This window comes from Poecilia reticulata, chromosome 12, assembly GCF_904066995.2.
Source record: "Poecilia reticulata chromosome 12, P_reticulata-male-v2, whole genome shotgun sequence".
NCBI classification, from domain to species: domain Eukaryota; kingdom Metazoa; phylum Chordata; class Actinopteri; order Cyprinodontiformes; family Poeciliidae; genus Poecilia; species Poecilia reticulata.
This window is the reverse complement of record NC_088841.1, coordinates 28,436,688-28,454,149: the sequence shown is the minus strand read 5'-3', so window position 1 is coordinate 28,454,149 and position 17,462 is coordinate 28,436,688. Positions and strand designations below refer to the sequence as shown.

Below are 17,462 nucleotides of genomic sequence, written 5' to 3'. Positions count from 1 at the left end.
ATGCTAAAGAAAGCTGCAACGTAGTCAATAACCTGTGGAGAGGCAGAAGCATGTGGACTAAGCCCTACCTCCACCATTAAATATGTTAAAATGAATGCATAAGCTAAAATTAAATGCTAATATTAGCCTGAAGAATGCACATCACTCACATGTTGTCCATCATTGACTTACTCCATTCAGCAAGTAGTTCTAAATGCCAGCTCAGCCCTGCTCTGTAATAATTGAACACTGCATCTGTCATTCAAGTTAGACACAGGTGGAGACAAAATTATCTCTTAATTCCTCTTTGAAATCAATAAAATATTTGTAAATGTATTTATCAGTGAATATGGTCACATATAAAGGTAAGTTAATGGACTTCATGACTGTGACAAATAAAAATTTTAATTAAAAAAAAACACACAAACAGGTCACAGTTTAAAAATATATATATTGAACTTTTGTTAAAGATTTCTACAAACTTTTTACAGGTGAAGATTACAGTGAACAAAAATTACAACATTTAAAGAATACAACAAATTTAATTGAAAATTGGATGCCTCTGCAATAAAAATATTTTGCTATCTTTTTTTGTTTTACATGTGTCCTGTCTGGCCGTGTGGCACTCAGGGTTGTTTTCTGAGTGTCAAGGTGAGACCCAACAGTTTTACTTTCACAAGCGAAACATTATGGCTTCTGCCATAATGATCCACTTGTTATAAATATGAAACTATTAAACATATACATATATGAAAAGTATTTGAAACTATAAAAAAAGTTTTACATCTCTTTTTAAGCTAGTTGATTTGATTAATTTCTATTTTCAGACATCCAATCTAATTTTACATATTGCTGTTTCTCCAGTATAAATGAAACTATTTGAAACGATATAAAAAACTGCTATAGGTCTTCTCCAAAGCTCTTTTATTTGGCCAAGTAATTCTTCGGGATCCAATCTGGAGTGACACATCACGGACTCTGTAGTAAAAAAAACAAAAAAAAAGAGACAAAACAAAAAAAAACAAATTAATATACATGACATTTTTAAACATCTATTTGATTTATGAATGAATAAAGTAAAAATGAAACTTTGTTTAAACAAAGGTCTCAGATGATTAACATAGATAACAAACATCACCCAAGAAAAAAAGAGCATATATACCCACTGGATTCCTCCTATCAAAACTACATATACAACATCATTAATCTCAAGTTAAAATAAACAAAATCTGCAAATATATTAGCCTTAATTAGTCATGTACTTATCTGGTCAGATTGCACCACCTGGGACATCTAAAGAAACAAGAACTCCATCTTCTCCTCAGATTGGGTGAGTGTCCAAGCCCATGAGGTAGGCGAGAGTGTCTTGGACTAAAAATACACAGTCATTCCATCAATAGACAGCTATCATCAACAACAACAAAAAAAGTAACTACTTTTGAGGTTGCTACAATTTAGATACATTTGCTACATTTCATGGGCCTAACCTCCAGGTCTCGTTTCCTCTCTCTCTTCTTGGGCAGCCTCCAAAGGATCATTTTGCTTGAAACTACCTGCAAAACAACCTGCTAAAACAGACTAAAACTGGGAGAAAAAGGGTTAAATCCACCAAAACCAGACAAATTCTCACCATGTGGAGGGAGTCTAACAGGACAAATGTGAGTTTAACTTTTGTTCTGCTAGTGAAGTGAAGGTAACCACTAGGAGGCTGCAGCAGTAAAAAGTGCAGTGTGATTGGGGAGCGATGAAAAAAGGAGAGCTTTAATTAAATGACGCAAATGGTGAAGAATAAAAAAGGAGTTTCGCAAAAAATTATCAAAGAAGGGCAACAGGTACTCTAACTGGATTAGAAAAATAAGGAAAAGTCTGGGCCACATTGAAGACCTATTTAAAACTATTTTTATTTCAAAATAGAACATAATATACATGTAGTAGCTGATTGTTTTATCTACTTCTCCCTGGTGAAATATTTCCAGCAACTCCTCTGACAGAGAACCGACAAGTGTTTCAAGATCAGTCACTTTCGTATTCTCAAAGCTCAAACAAACTTTCACGTGCACGTACAAACCCTATTTATGAAGCCTCCTTTCTATGGAACTAAATAAGTACTAAAAAGATTCACAAAGTGAACAAGAATATTTGTAAGCCTACAGCAAAATCCACAAGCATACACCATAATTCACAAATGTGCACAATGAATAAACATATCAAACCCACTGCAACAACGATTTAAGAAAAACAATCCACAATGCCTTCTGATTGTCACATGTACGAAGGAAACAGTCAGATAAAGTGACATTAAAAATGAAGTGAGATCTTGACATTTCTCCAAAAAGAATCCCATGTTATGAATTCAGGGTTAAGATGTACAGTGCTTACAAAGTAATTATACCCCTTGAATTGTTCCATACTGAGACATTACAACCACAAATATATTTCATCGGAATGCAATATGAAAGACCAAACTGAATCCCCCTTATGATGAGTGAGACCGTTTGATTCAATGCTCCCTCACTCAGTCACAGGTCACCGGAGAACACCCTACCGTGCCTTTTTTCAAAAAGGGGAACCGGATGGTGTGATCCGAATAAGCCTCCCTGGCAAGGTCTATTTGGGGGTCCTGGAGAGGAGGCTCCATCGGATAGTCAAAAGTAGGATTCAAGAAGAGAAGTGTGGTTTTCGCCCTGGTCATGGAACACTTTGCGGAGGTTCTTCTGGGAGTATGGAGCACCGGGCCCTTTGTTAGAGGCTGTTAGGTTCCTGTGTGACCGGTACCAGAGTCTGGTGTGCATTGCCAGCAGAGTCAGGCTCGTTTACTTGGTGGAGTCCAACTCTCAGCAGAAATGAACCAAACTTACTGTCAACAATGCAGACCAAACTCTGGCACCAGTCACACAGAAACCTTACAACCCATATCAAAAGACCTTGGATGTCATACTCCCAGAGAACCCCCCAGAAGGTTCCCAGAGGGACACTCTCAAATGCCTACTCCAAGTCCACAAAACACATGTAGATTGTTTGGACAAACCCCCATGCATTCTCCAGGACCTTACAGACCCTCCTTTCCAGGACCCCAGAAAAGACTATGAAAGGGAAAAATTAACAGTGTTGTCTTGTGGATCAAAAGCGACCCATTGGCATGTTTAGCTGTACAATAAATATCTTAACCCTGGTGCGATAGTAACTCCTCGTTTACTCCTCTTGTCCTACGGGTCAAAAATGACCCACCCTAACAAAAGCCCATAAATAAAACAAATTGATACAATTTTAAATCCAAAATTTATTTTGCATGATGACACAATCTGTTATTTATTAATTCAATTAAGTTTAATTATTTTTTTCATCATGTAAAATTGTCTTTGAACAGCATTACACCTTTTTTTTCTTTTTACCACAAACCAAATGTCATAAGTTTTCTTTTACACAGTAAAGATTTATTATCGAAATTATATAAATCTGAAGTTATTACTTCTGTATTAATTATAATGAAAGGGGAAAAGTCAACAATTTTGATCTTTTTTTGTCAACAGTTCACTCTTTTATAATTTATAATGTTGAAGGACGTTTTATGAGAGAAGTATTTTCACAATTGATGTCCTAAACTATATAAAAGAATGAACTGTTGACAAAAAGTTAGATTGTTGACTTTTTACCTTTCAGTATAGTTAATTCAGAAGTAATTACTTCACATTTATATAATTCTAATAATACACCTTTACAGTGTAAAAGAAACCTTATGGCAGCTGGTTGGTCAAAAAAAGAAAAGTTTAATACTGTTGGTTGTCTTTTTATGTTGTGTGACAAAAAACACATAAAAATGAATTGAACTTAATTTAATTGATAACAGATTGTTTCATCATGCAAAATAGATTTTGGATATCAAATTCAAGTAAGTTGCTTTATTTTGGGGCTTTTGTTTTTACCCATTTTTTTGACCCCAGTTTTGACCCGTAGGACAAGGGGAGTAAACAGAATGTTACGATCGCACCAGGGTTAAATACTAGTTTCCCCCACTGTATTTTTACATTTGTGGTTGTAATGTGATAAAATATGAAAAACTTCAAGAGACATGACTCTTTTGCAAGCTACTGTAGAAGCAGCTTATACTAAAGTCAACACACAATATATAGGATTGTGGTAACTGTAGTAAGTCTGCAAGACACCCGACTGGACACAGTATTCTGGATGGGAGATGTAAATGTGATCAAGAAGAGTGTGTTTTTCTGTGGTTGGATCAGAGATAAGTTGAATAAAGCCTTTTGCTCTAAACAACTCATTGATTGCTTTTTTCCCAGGAGGAATAAGGTCCTCATTAAAGTCTCCTAATATAACAGTGGGCTTAATATTCATTGAATTCAGGCCATCCAAGAGGTTTTGAAGATTTCTTAAGAATGTTCCAAGATCATAACTTGGTGGCCTGTAAATGGTCGCGATGAGGGCTGTGATTGGGGAGTCCACTTTGACAACGTTGAACTCAAGATCTGTAACCTCGTTAAAGAATCTCCGTTCCTGTGGTTGGAGAAGACTCCGGCAGTAAGTCGCTACTCCCCCGCCCTCTTTGGTAGCAATGTCGACTCTGTTTGAGTAGGAGACATGTCTGTTCCGTGAAAAGAAACAATAGCCCTCCATTTGGCAAGAAGCTGGAACAGAAGATCCAAATAAATGAGTCTCCGTTAGGCATAAGATATCTGCCAACATGAGTTCATGATGTTGTTTCATGTCCTCAGAGTGACAGACAAGACCTTCGACATTGTGGTGGACAATTGTTAAAGTTGGACCCTGATGACCCGACTGAACATTCAAGAGTGGTCTGGTGTGCAAGAAGGATGCTGATCTCATTGATTCCATAGCTGCTCTGATGTTTTCATCAGCGTAGATCTTACCTTCATCGAAATCAATGATTTTAAGTCCTTCAAGAGAAGTTGTGCGACTGAGGGCCACATATGCCATTCCGGGTTCAAAAATCCGCTTCAAGGAAATTACCGCAGACTTCATGGTCATCCCTTGCACTTTGTGTGCTGTACATCCAAAGGCCAACTTCATTGGAAATTGCCGTCGTACCACTCCCCTTACGCTAGTCTGTTCCTCAAATCTTTCAATGTAAACAATGCCGTCTGGTTTACCTCGAATCTTTTTTGTGTGTCCAGCTGTGGGATTATCCAGTTTGAGTCCAATTAACTTTACACTAGTCGCTCCATCTTTGGTACTAGTAACAATATCAGCAATGGTGCCAAATGTTCCATTTACAAGACCATCCTCTACATCCAAATTTCTTATAATCATTACCCTAAAACCCAAACCAGCCTGTATGTTGTTAGACAAGTCTCGTTTGTTACCCGCTATGCAACAGCTCAAGTTAATCATGTTTCCCGTCTTTGTAACCCTTTTGTAGTCCTCTGCCGGAATGTCAACTGTTACTGCACCTAAAGAGGCCACAACTGCTGCGTTATGGGTGTCCACCTGTTTGTTTGTAGCAAAAATGTGTAGGACATCCATTGGACACTCTTTGGGGTCAGTAACAGCTTGGATCAAAAGAGCCCTGTCATCCTCACTGAGCAAATCCTTTTTACCTTTAACTCTAATCCGGTTCAGGAGCTCTGCAAATGCCCTGTCGTCTTTCTGCCGCATGATTTCCGTTAGGCTGACCATCTGGAAATTCTCATTCCAGATATCAAGCATGCCATCCTCGGTGACACAAAGAGGTTTTGCTCGTCCAAGGGGTGGCAACTGGAAGAAGTCGCCCACGGCCAAAACCGAGACCCCACCCATAAACCTTGTGTTTCCCTTGATTTGTTGAAATCTCCAGTGAACATATGCAAGTAGGTCTTTGGAGACCATGGAGATTTCGTCAATGATTAAGATTTCCACATTGGAAAGAACTGCCCGCACTTCATCCAATGAATTTCCAAGTCCCTTGTACGGTGGTTTTAAACTCTTGGGCAGTTTCAAGATGGAATGTAAAGTCTTCCCCGATATGTTGTACGCTGCAGTACCAGTAAAAGCTGTGAGGAGCACAGTGGGCTTGGACATGTCACCAATATCAAGAAGTCTAGGAAGCTGGCGCAAGAGCTTGGTTGCCTCCTGGTAAACACATTTGATGACATGAGATTTGCCACAGCCAGCTCCTCCCGTCAAGAAATAAAAGAATGGTTCTGGGTCGTCACCCCAGACGCGCTTCAGGCACCAATCACGAATGGCGTAAAACACAGACGCTTGAGTCTCATTTAAACTCCTGTACATTTGTCTGATGAAATCAGGGCTCAATTTAGGAGCTTCAATTTTTGGCATGTCTCCACTGTTGACATCAATTTCATAATCTGGAATAGGGTCTTGGTCTTCTTCCTCCTCCATTGGTGGTTTTTCAGCAGCGCATTCCAAACGGTCCAACTCAACCTCGGGTGCAAAAGTGTTCCAAGCGTTACGAACCGGGCCTTGCTTTTTCAGTTCTTCCATAATCTTGTCAATTTTCTTACCTTGCCCTTCATACCTTTTGCGGTTGAAATCCACATACCGTTTTACCTGATACCTACCTCGGGAACCATTGTTGTAAAAGGCTTCGTAGGTTGTGTGTTCCTCGTTTCTAAGGTCCTCATCTCTTCTGTGTGGAAAATACAACTTCAGAAGTCGTCTGTAAAACTTTTCGGGGGTTTTTTTCTCAGAGAAACGAGTAAATCTAATGACTGCAGGTTTGCCCATAGTTCTTTTCTGGATGTATCCTGCATCATTAAGGAGGGGAATTGCATTTGGCCCTTCAATTTGATTACCGTATAAAATCCTGTATTCTGACGCAAATTCTGCCAGGCACATGTGTTCAAATTCCAGCGTTTGTGGTCTGTTGAGATATTTTTCTGGCAATCCTGTCATCCAAACATTCTCCTCATCTGGGGACATGTTCACAAGTTTACTCATCGGAAGGCTCATTTTCATACCGTCTTCATCTGTTTGAAGAAAAAGGACACTGCGCGAGGACTTTTTGAGCGGTAGGCTACAAGTGCGCGCAACCGATTCTTGAGCACTAACCTCTCTCTGTTTTGAATAAGCCTGCATGATTTTTTTCATTTCATCCCTTTGGCTGACATTGGCCATCTTTAAATCATCAACAACAGACTTCAGGAACTGTGCCATTTCGTGTTCCGGCTTGGCTATGTACGACATCATGTACTCAATACAGCTATACTCGTCAAGCACATACTGAATGTCCATGTTGGCATTCCATGCCCGCAGAAGATCAGGATTGTATGCATTCACCCAGCTGTCTTTGGGATCACGTTTCATCATTACCACCATTCCAGAAGTCAGAGCATCAACATGGCCATTGTACTCCACTTTGGTCATGTTACAAGCATGGAGTAACTCCTCTAAATCTCTGAAAGACGATTTCTCATCCTTTAGTAAATCCCTTATTGGCTTCAGTTTCTTTTTAGCCTCTCTTTGTAGGTTTGAGACAAATTTTGATCTGGATTTTTTGGACTTTCTCCTACCTTTTTGCTTTTCTAGCTTTGGTTTTTCATCGTCATTTTCCAGATCAAAGTCGAATACAGGGACAGTAACTCTGGTGCGTTCCATTGGTAATTTGGGGAATCCAAATCGGCATTCAACATTACCTTTTTTGCATGACTTTGAGTGCTTTTTGCTGTGCATTTGAACCTCTGATACAATTTTGTGGAGCTCGGGATCCTTTGTCTCCTCAGGCAACTGACAAGATATGTAGCGATCTATGAACTTTATCACTTCATCGCAACATGAGGGGTCTTCCATTTCAGGTGTGTCCTTAATCCATATCACAGCATGTATATGGGGTGAACCCCTTGCCTGAAATTCCACGCGATAAAAGTAATCCTCAACTGGTCCAATTGGTTGTGCAGGGGAAAGAATGAGGTCTCTAAACAGCGCATCCACCCTCTTTTCAAACATGCGCATGACTGTGACGGGGTTGCTTCTAAGAATGTCACACTTTGCATTCCAGTCAAGCTCAGAAAAACTTACCTGCTCTCCATGTTGACCTTTGATGGCCTCAATGACTTCTGGCCATCTCATTTCAGCAGCAGAGAACGTGCAAAAGAAAGTGGGCTTTCCAAGTTGCCTCACCATGGCGTGCAAATCACGTAATCCTTTCTCCCAATAAGCAGGAGTTCCTCGTAACGGCTGCATGAAACGAGTGGCTTCTTTATTCTGGATCAGTTTTTCCAACTCTTCTTTGTCCTTTAGCATTTTGCTGGAAATGTTTTTTCCATCTTTGGTGCTTGGTTTTCCTTTCCTTGTCTGAATGGACATACTATTATTGGCAATATGAGTTTCTGTAACAAACTGAGCAAAGAAAAGGTAACTCTGGTCTTTCGCAAACCGACTATCTATTGAGAACAGACGTGCATTGAAATACATACTTGGAGAAAGTTTAACACGGCGGGATTCATCTAACGTGTTTACTCCAGTTGGGAAATGCACAGGATACGCCTTGGCTTCAAGTCTCGGAACACTGAAGAAGGAGATGGGCTTGTTCCCCTGGGCCGGCGCAATGCTAAAAATTCCCTCTCCATAAGACAGCACTTCCTGTGCTATGTCAGGAGGCTGCATGCAAGTGTCCAAGATCAGACCAGGTCGAAGTGCCTGATGCTCTGCCCCTATGTGGTCAGGTTGCTGGTCTGCTGTTGCTGCATCCATTTCAGTCTCCTCTGCTTTCATGTCCAAGTCCTCAACTGGCTGGTCCTCCTGCAAACCCTCAAATGTGGCGCTTTCATTTATACTTACGTCTTTGTAATCCGGATGACTCTCTTTAAGCTTGCTCAGTCCAGCTAACACATTTTTCATGTTGACTGTGTAAAAGTATTGGTAACCTTTGTACTTTGTTTTCCTCTTCAGCTTCACCTGTAAAAGCTGGGCTTCCGCACGGGGCCTCGGAAGACTGTTGACAACAGTTTCCATGTCAGAAGGAACACAGACAACTGCTCCATGTATTGCCCTTTGCTGTCCTTTGGGCAAAGAAACAATTTTTGCAAAAGGCAGAATTTTTGCAATTAATTGCCTTTCAAGAACATTCAATTCCGCAAGCTCTGGGGGAACAGGAGCTAAGAGAAGGTTATTGGCAGCAGCAATCGATGGCATCTTTCCCCTGCTTAGATGGCTGTCACACGTGTAGCAGATCCACTCCTCTGTCCTCTCTTCAGGTACAGAACATGGAGTTGAGCAAGCAGATTCACACACGTGAACATACGTACCTGTTAGACAATCAGCTACTACACGCATATTCTTGGTATATTTATCTCTTTTACAGTGCTTCACTTGATTGGGGAAAAGAGCTCTGTGACACACAGTGCAAACATATGTGGGTCCGTTTTGAATGTTCTTATAAAAGTTTTGTATTGCAGCTTTCATTTCGTCACTCATTAGGGGGCGTGGAGTTTCAACATTGACAACTGCATTTCTTTTGTATTTCCTTCTGATTCGCAAAGCATGTTGAAAGTTGAGTTTTTTAGAAATTGCTTCCCTTGATAGCCTGATTTCCCTGTTGGCAACACACTTTTTATTATGTCTGAACCTATAATCAGGCTCTCTGTGATACTTTTTCCTCATATACTCACTCATTGTTTTTTTGTGTTGGCTTCTGAATACTGGATCGTTTCTGAATCGATTTCTGATGCATGATTTTTGTCTGCTTTTAAAGCTAGGATCATCTCTGAAACGATTGCTGATGTATGATTTTTTTCTGCTTCTGAAGACAGGATCATCTCTGAACCGTTTCTTTAAATACTCAGCCATGTAGGCTTTCTGTCTGGCTCTGAAGCTGGGGACAAGGTTGAATCTGTATTTAATATAATTCATTTTTCTCTTCCGGAAATGTACATCTATCTTGTATCTATGCTTGAGATGATCCTTCTTCTGAGCTTGATGAAGAATGTATGTTTGTTTTAAGGCTTGTAGCTTTTTGGTCCTAAATGTTGGAGATTTTACATATCTTTCTTTTTCAGATGAACGTTGTTTCATTTTATTTGCTACATTCTGTCCCTGTTGCATTTTGACCCTGTTCCTAATTTTTCTTCTATTGGCTTTTGGAACTTTTGATACATTTGGTGTGGTTGGAGATGTTTCCTCTAATACGTTTGCAATTTCCCTGAGCCAAGGAGGCATTTCCACTTCACCAGAGGTGCTCTCTAGTTTCAAAGCAGTTGGACTTTCTTGTGTGGCTACCAATGAAATGTTCTGAAAGGCCAAGTCCTGAGAAGGGTTGTTATTGTCCTTGACAAAACCTACTGGCACAAACTCATAGGTGGCATTGGGGCCGCGGTTTCGAAAGAGCTTCAGCAGATGGTTGACCATGTCAGATAGGTTGCAGAAAGTCATCATTACTGCAGTTCCACTGGGGTGGGGTAGGCCTGCTGAATTTCTTGAGTGGGAATCAAAAACTCCAAACCGACCGCTTCTGTCCCTGAAAACTGCAATGCACTCTGGAGTCACCAAGAGAAAAGCATGGGTGACATTTTCCAACAGACATTCCAGTTGCAGGGCAAGAGGCAAACCCAATTGTCGAGATCCTTGTGGGCTCCCGCTCCGAGCAAAAACATGACCTACTCTCAAACCAGTGGTGTGTACTGCATAGATGTTCCCATCTGTCAGTACATGGTCAGGCATCTCTTCGAAAGTCAAGTGATCATCACGAAATGTTCTGTCACTGATTAGTTGCTGTTTAACGCCAGTATAAAGTTCATCTCCTTTTTCAATCACTCTGTCAAGCAACACTGTGTCAAACTGCAACCCCTCATTGTGGTAAGCTAAAAATGTGAGTGCCATGCATGTACACTGGTGATTACGGGAAAATGCAGCATACCTCCTGTCGGCCTGGGAATGTGAAGCACTTACCAACAGGACCGGTGGACCGCGGATCCCGGGTTCCATCGCAGAAGCCTGTAACATTAAAAAAATAACATTTCAGTATTTATACAAATATTCAACTAATGACTATCTACCACCACCAATTAGGCCTGTTGTAAACAAGTTTTTTGCAGTTTAGAAATCAATTCTGATGAACAATAGATTAATTGAAATAAAAATGTTAATAAAGTAAACTTATTGGTAAATAGCGTCATTACAGCAGTTTCGTATCGGATTACAAAATAAATGCATATGTTCATATTTGTACATCTCAAATGAACTTTTCTGTACTTTAGAAGTTAATATGTAACATTGCCTGAGTTTTTTTAGCCAACCTGAAAAGCAAAACCCCAATTTTTTTTAAATATTAGATTCAATAAAAATTAAAATGGCACAAAAAATGAAGCATCACACCCACAAAGTCAAAAACTTAAAAGTATAATTTTTTTTAGATCCATAAACTCACTATTCACAACCATTTGTAGCTTTTTTGCTCATGTGAGTGACAGGATCTTTATCACTGTTGTCATACACAGAACCACGTAGGCCAACTTTTTGCACATGTTGCAATGCTCCACCCGTTTGTTGTGACTGAGATGGTAGGAAGGAGTTACCTGGCAGCTCCCATCCCGGACATGGTCCTCTGGTGGCACGGGAGAGGACTCGGCAGGGGCCTCGACGTCCATCGGGGGGACCGGTCTCCGTGCCTCGCGACGAGCTGGGCTGGTGGTCTCTCTCGGCGCTCCCTCCATCTATAAATCAACAGAAGCCATCAACTTGGTGCAAAGTGAACATACATCTTAAAATCTATTATACGTTTTCTGAAATGGTGTCACACCTGCTGCTCCACCGGACTCAGCTTGGAGGGATCAGAAACTGGACGACGCCTCGGACTCGCCTTCTAATAAAAAAAAATATATAATTTTTAAAACCAATTGTGGCGCATCAAAATCACATGGTTATTTAAAAAAATAGAATAAAATACCTTCTTCCCCTTCGGAGAACATGTAGGTAGCGGAGCGTCACGGCCAGACGCAGGAACGATCCGGTCCATCTCCTCCAGCAACGCTGGGCTGAACCACACAGGATTCGGGGGGATGGAAGAGTCCAACAGGTCTCCCTATAAAATAAAAGAAATAGCTTAAAATAGATTCATTTGTACATTGAGGACACAACAAGTTTTGCTTTGAGGTGAAGAAAAGCATACCTGATGGTCAACCATCCTCCCAGTGGTGTGTCGACAGCCATCACCACCCTGGACCTCACGCGATGTCTGTAAACATTGAAAAATCATTTTCAGTGGCAGCAAACCCTCTGGATCCAGGGTATACATGTATAGTAATTTTAAAAAACTTTAATTTTACCTTTGAACTTCCACCACAGAAATCATATCATTGCTTTATGTGGTATTTTCTGCTACACAACTTTAAGGGTGCAAAGTTACAAATTATTCTTTTCATTTGGAAACACAGTTATTTCACATACTCAAGTTACATAAATTTCAAGTTGGACATTTTTTTATTTTTTATTGTGAGCTCACAAAGGTTTACTACCTCCTGGAGCTCACCACAACTGGATGCTGCTTGCTAGCTGCTTGGGGAGTGGCTCTTCTTCATCCCCTGGTGATTGACTCCTTACAGATGCGCAGCGCCGCCATTCCTCAGCTTTGATCTCTGAGTAGCTGCCTCTAAGCCTGTCTTGACCTCATCTTATCCTTTATGCCTCTGATTCTCTAGATTTCTAATACAAATGTCATCATCGTTATCATCATCTTCACAATCTTCACTGTACCTCAAGACTCTTTTTGCAAGTTTCACTTTTTTGTCTTGCAGTTAAAAACATACCACCCCTGTATGCTGCACGTTTATTAGTCACATAATTCTTTATGAACAATAACCAACTTTTTTTTTCTTGACTCATTTATAGATTAATACATATTCATGTGTACTCTAGTTATTTCATATATTCATTTTATATTTAATTAAATTATTTAAACTACTTAACAGTTATGTATACATTTCTATAAATTTTATATTGCTTATGGTTTCATTTCCATTTACTAATATTAGCACCCTGGACAAACTACCTTTTCAGCTAATAAGCAATTTCCACTTGGACATCAATAAACTACATTTTATTTCATAAACCACTAAACTACATATTACAAAATGTGTTTGACAGACTTCTGTCACACCAATCAATATCACAATCTCGCCATTTTTGCTGTTATTCCGGTCCAACTTGTCAGTCGCTCTTTTCGTCGTTACTTGGACAAATTTACCCAGTTTCTTAAAATACGCCTAATTATTTTTTTGAAGATGTGAAATTTCACATAACAGAGGGACGTCATGTAGCACTTCATATTTTATGTTTGTAAGCTAATTCCTCTTCATATTTTCAAAATGCTGGTTTTTAAGATTTACCTGATCTTCTGGAAAAAAATGGCTTAACTATTTTAGCATAATTCCAGTTTTTCTTCTCCTCAACACAATTAAAAAAATAAACTAAAACAAAAACAGTTATGTAGTTTCTAATCAGCACTTTAAACAAAAGTTAAAATGAACACTGAGGGAGGCGGACTCTTGCTAGTACCCCATCACAAAACAGACATGTTAAAAAGACATATATACACATTCATAGACTTTTAAAGAGTTAAACATGCAAAAACTTTGCTTAAATCAACTAAGTATGTATCCAGTACCTTCCGGCCACCAACCACAGTCCAGTCGAAGGGGTCCGAACGACGGGGAGCCGCCACCTCACCAACCACAACCAGCCGGGGCAGGGGACGTCTCACCGCCGGGGGGGAAGCCGTCCCAGGAGGGGGAGGAGCCAACGTCACGGGAGCTGGAGATTTCGGTGCACTTAACTCAAGTTGCGAGCAGACCGCCGCCTGAAGCAACTGAGCAAGGACCTCCATCCCAGGATGGTCGCTCAGGTGAACCTATAACAGTTAAAGACATTTTATAAAATACAGTACACCTAAATAATATTTTTAAAATTACAAAAAAATCTATTTAACTTACGCCATCCCTGCTCCACAAGTGCAGGCTGCTCAACGGGAAATGCTCAGTAACAGGCAGGTACCGAACATCTGGACAGGAAAAAAAAAAAATGTCATTCTTAATGTCCGTCACACTAACAATGTAGTAATTTGAGATAAAGTAGATACGAAAGGAAAAACAAGTAAATTTTTCATACATCTGAACCCTGAACACCATAAACTGTTAATTTGCTGAAGTTTTAGTATAAACAAAAATTTAGTCCGTCACTTACTTCTCTGAGCAGCCACACGGCGATACTCCTGCCGCAGCAGATGTTGCGAACTTTGGTCCACGACAAGTCGTGGAGGAAAGTCCACAACAACCACCTGTCAATTTCAATCAAAATAAAAGAACAAAATTAACATACGATAAATTTTCAGGTGTACTTGATCATGAATAAATGCAGTGGATATTATACTTACATTAGCAGAGAGTTCGCAGACAGTACGCAACAACCTGGCAAAGTCCCGTCCGGCCTCCACGAAGGTCCTGCTGGCGGTCAAGTTGTTGCTTGGGGCCAGAAGACAGATCACCTCGGGGGGCCGAGGCAGAAGTGTATTCTGGACCTCAAGCCGCAACTCTTCCGCAGAGGCTCCGGGGGATGCAAGCAACCCTAAGGAGAAGTCGCCCTTTGGCATGGTAGAATACCCATCCACGATAGCACGCAGATGAGAATCACCAACCAAAAGAGCAAACTGAAGAAAAAAAGAAAGAAAAACCATTAAAGTTTGATGATTGATTTTATCATCCAAACAAAATTTGCATATGAAATTGACAAAAAAAAAGTACCTTCTTCTCCAGAGCCTCGGCAGAAGGCAGAACCAACTTGCAGCTCCGTCTGGTCACCCGGGAAGCTGGCCACGTCTCCACCCGATGGCGACGCCCCGTCCCACGGCCTGTTTAGAGACATGCAATTATCAAGATTAGACTTTCATGCCTCTGAAAATTTAATAACAAAATAACACAAATTTTATACACATACGTGACCCAAGCGAGGTCGATGGCGAACGGGGATCCTCCTGGCGCACCACGGCAGGCGACATCTACAAAAAAATAATTTAAGAAAATGTTTAGATTAACCACAAACATAACTGGATTAGGTTATTGTAAAAAAAATTATCCTGAACTTGTCATGAACTTACCTGGTCGGGCAGGCCACCCTCCAGCAGTCGCGACGTCTAAAGACATAAATGGAATGAGTAAAGCAAAAGACTTTATCATCTAACAATAAGTTAATGAAAGTAAAATGGTAGCTATACCTTCTTCGGCGGAGACTCGGTGGTGGTCCAAGCCCGAGACGTGAGCGCTGATGTCCCCGGCTATCAACACAGAAACAATTATGATCATGCTTAAAGTCAAAACAACAGTAAAAACTACTGTTAGACAAAAACAATTACTGCGATGTGTAATTTATATACCTTGGCGACGTCCGGCACACTCTCCAGCTTCCTCCATCTCACCTTAGCAGACTCGGACCGACGACCCCGACGTGGCATTCTGCAAGACCAGAATAAAAAAAAAAGACACCTGGGGGGGGAAAGCTGGTTATTTACAAATAATATCTAAAATTAAACAGTATTTGTAGGACTACGTGTGAATGTTACTATGTGCAAAAAAACTTATTTCAATATGTAGATAAAGTATGTGTAGGATTAAGAGTTATATGTATGTAGATGGATTAAGCTGATGGTGTGGTGATGCAGAAGTTGGGATCTCAGCAAGCAGCAGTAGAAAACTTCCAAATCTCAGTCTCGCACAAGTGAAAAGCTGTAATGAGAAGCAAAATAAATGGCCATTAAAAAAAGAGGTGTAAAAATACATTTTTACATAATTTTTAAAATTAATTTTAAAAACTTTTTAGAAGTTCTGAGGCTTGTATGCAGGACCGAGATACTTTTCACAACTGTTGCAAACATCAATACATTTTACAACTTGGTTCAAAATATAATGAAAAAGCAGAGATTAAACAAATAAATATAAAGGGTTTTAAATATGTTAATTGAAAAAATAAAATGTAACCAAATGAATCAAGTCTTTTACTGTATGAGTAAATGAGGACTATGAGGATTAAGCTGTTAATATGCTGCTCCGGTCAGACAACTTCAAATATGTAAGCTATGCTCCACCATTAGCAACCATGTTTACTTCCGCAAACACTGAGCTCTTCTTCTTTTTATGGCGGTTTGCGAAACACCGAGAACGGGGACGCTATTGCGCCCTCTACTGCACATGCGGGACACTTTCAGGTCGCATTTACTGGTAGTGTGAACGGGCCCGGCAAAAAAATAAAAAATCGGAATAACCAAAAAAGTAAGAATTGGATCACTTCAGGCTGCAGGGTGAACGCACCCAAAAACACCTGAAAGGCTTCAACTGCGAACCTCCATCTTCGCGAAACGTCGCTACATAAGCTTCAACTATAAACCAGACGCCCTAAACACTCAAATCGATCGGTGTGGACTCGCAGTAGTATGAAGTCATTGGGATCTGCCCACTGCTGTGCTGCTAACACAAGCAAAATAAAAACCGCACCCTCCCAGGTGGAAAAATATCTCACATAATGCCGGTATATGACTATATATCACATATAAAGATACGAAAGAAATTACATAATTAAAAACACCACAGCAATTTATTCTTTAGCGTCTTGTGGGCGTACAAACATTTAGCTTCCCGTATAAATCCAGAAAAATCCGGTTCCATCAAGCTAGCTAGTACGGAATCAGAGCCACAACGAAATATTACACAGCAATTAAACTTTTAAAATCGACCAACTTTCTCAAACAACACATTAAATCTAACAACAGTAAGCATTTACAATAATATTCTAATCAAATTAAAAATTAAAATACTATATTTTATGGAGAAAACACAAACACGTCTTACCTTGACCGTAGCAGACTCGGAAGCAGAGAGTGCCAGAAAGTTCCAGAAGCTTCAGCGGCTTGGGAATTCATGTCAGCCAATCAGAGATTGGCATTTTCCAGCGTGTATGACGTGTCATACAGCTGACCAGTCAGCTCAGCAAAACAACAATTTTAAAAAATGCAACAAAAAAAGCTTTTTTGAGACTGTCAACACAGCTGGCTGGCAGATTTAGCACCTAACGTCACAGGCGTAGAAACAAGATGTTAGGTGTCAGCCAATCAGAGATTGACATTTTCCAGCGAGTATGACATCTTCTGTTGACCGGTCAGCTTTGCAAAACAACAAATGTTAAAAAGGCAACAACAATAGTTAAAATGCTTATTTTTAAAAAAGACTGAGCAAGGCAGTCCACTAACCTGAAAGGGGGAAAAAAATAGCTAAACTGCTTACTTTAACCCTTTAATGCATGAATTATGATTATGCATTAATAAATTATGATCATTTGTGTCAGGATTTTTAAAAAATTATTTTATTTTCTTGACGCATAAAAAATGGTACGAAAATATTTTTTTGTTAAAAAAAAAATTTAATTTAATTTTTTTTGTGATCAATTGTAATTTTCTCCAAATACAAAGTTATTATTTCAAAAATGCATCAGTAGTATTATTCTTTAGGGGTTATATGATGTAACAATATTTTTTTTTA

The 17,462-nt window shown here is 39.8% G+C and overlaps 1 protein-coding gene and 1 long non-coding RNA gene across 2 annotated transcripts; both read right to left on the bottom strand.

The window, feature by feature from the left end:
- Positions 1 to 410: 410 nt before the first annotated feature.
- On the bottom strand, positions 411 to 9,214 carry LOC145554164 (uncharacterized). The gene is made up of 2 exons (XR_014090206.1): positions 1,467 to 9,214; positions 411 to 1,350 (listed from the first exon to the last, which is right to left on the bottom strand). It is a non-coding gene; the product is annotated as an uncharacterized LOC145554164 (long non-coding RNA).
- Positions 9,215 to 9,943: 729 nt separating this feature from the next.
- LOC103473508 (uncharacterized) lies at positions 9,944 to 17,231 on the bottom strand. Its single transcript, XM_081613633.1, has 13 exons — positions 15,308 to 17,231; positions 15,149 to 15,208; positions 15,032 to 15,067; positions 14,872 to 14,932; positions 14,679 to 14,785; positions 14,312 to 14,584; positions 14,122 to 14,215; positions 13,872 to 13,939; positions 13,547 to 13,789; positions 12,053 to 12,118; positions 11,831 to 11,965; positions 11,684 to 11,746; positions 9,944 to 11,597 (listed from the first exon to the last, which is right to left on the bottom strand). Exons 1-13 carry the CDS (start codon positions 15,383 to 15,385, stop codon positions 11,340 to 11,342), a joined length of 1,542 nt encoding a protein of 513 aa, XP_081469759.1. The 5' UTR covers positions 15,386 to 17,231; the 3' UTR covers positions 9,944 to 11,339.
- Positions 17,232 to 17,462: the final 231 nt, after the last annotated feature.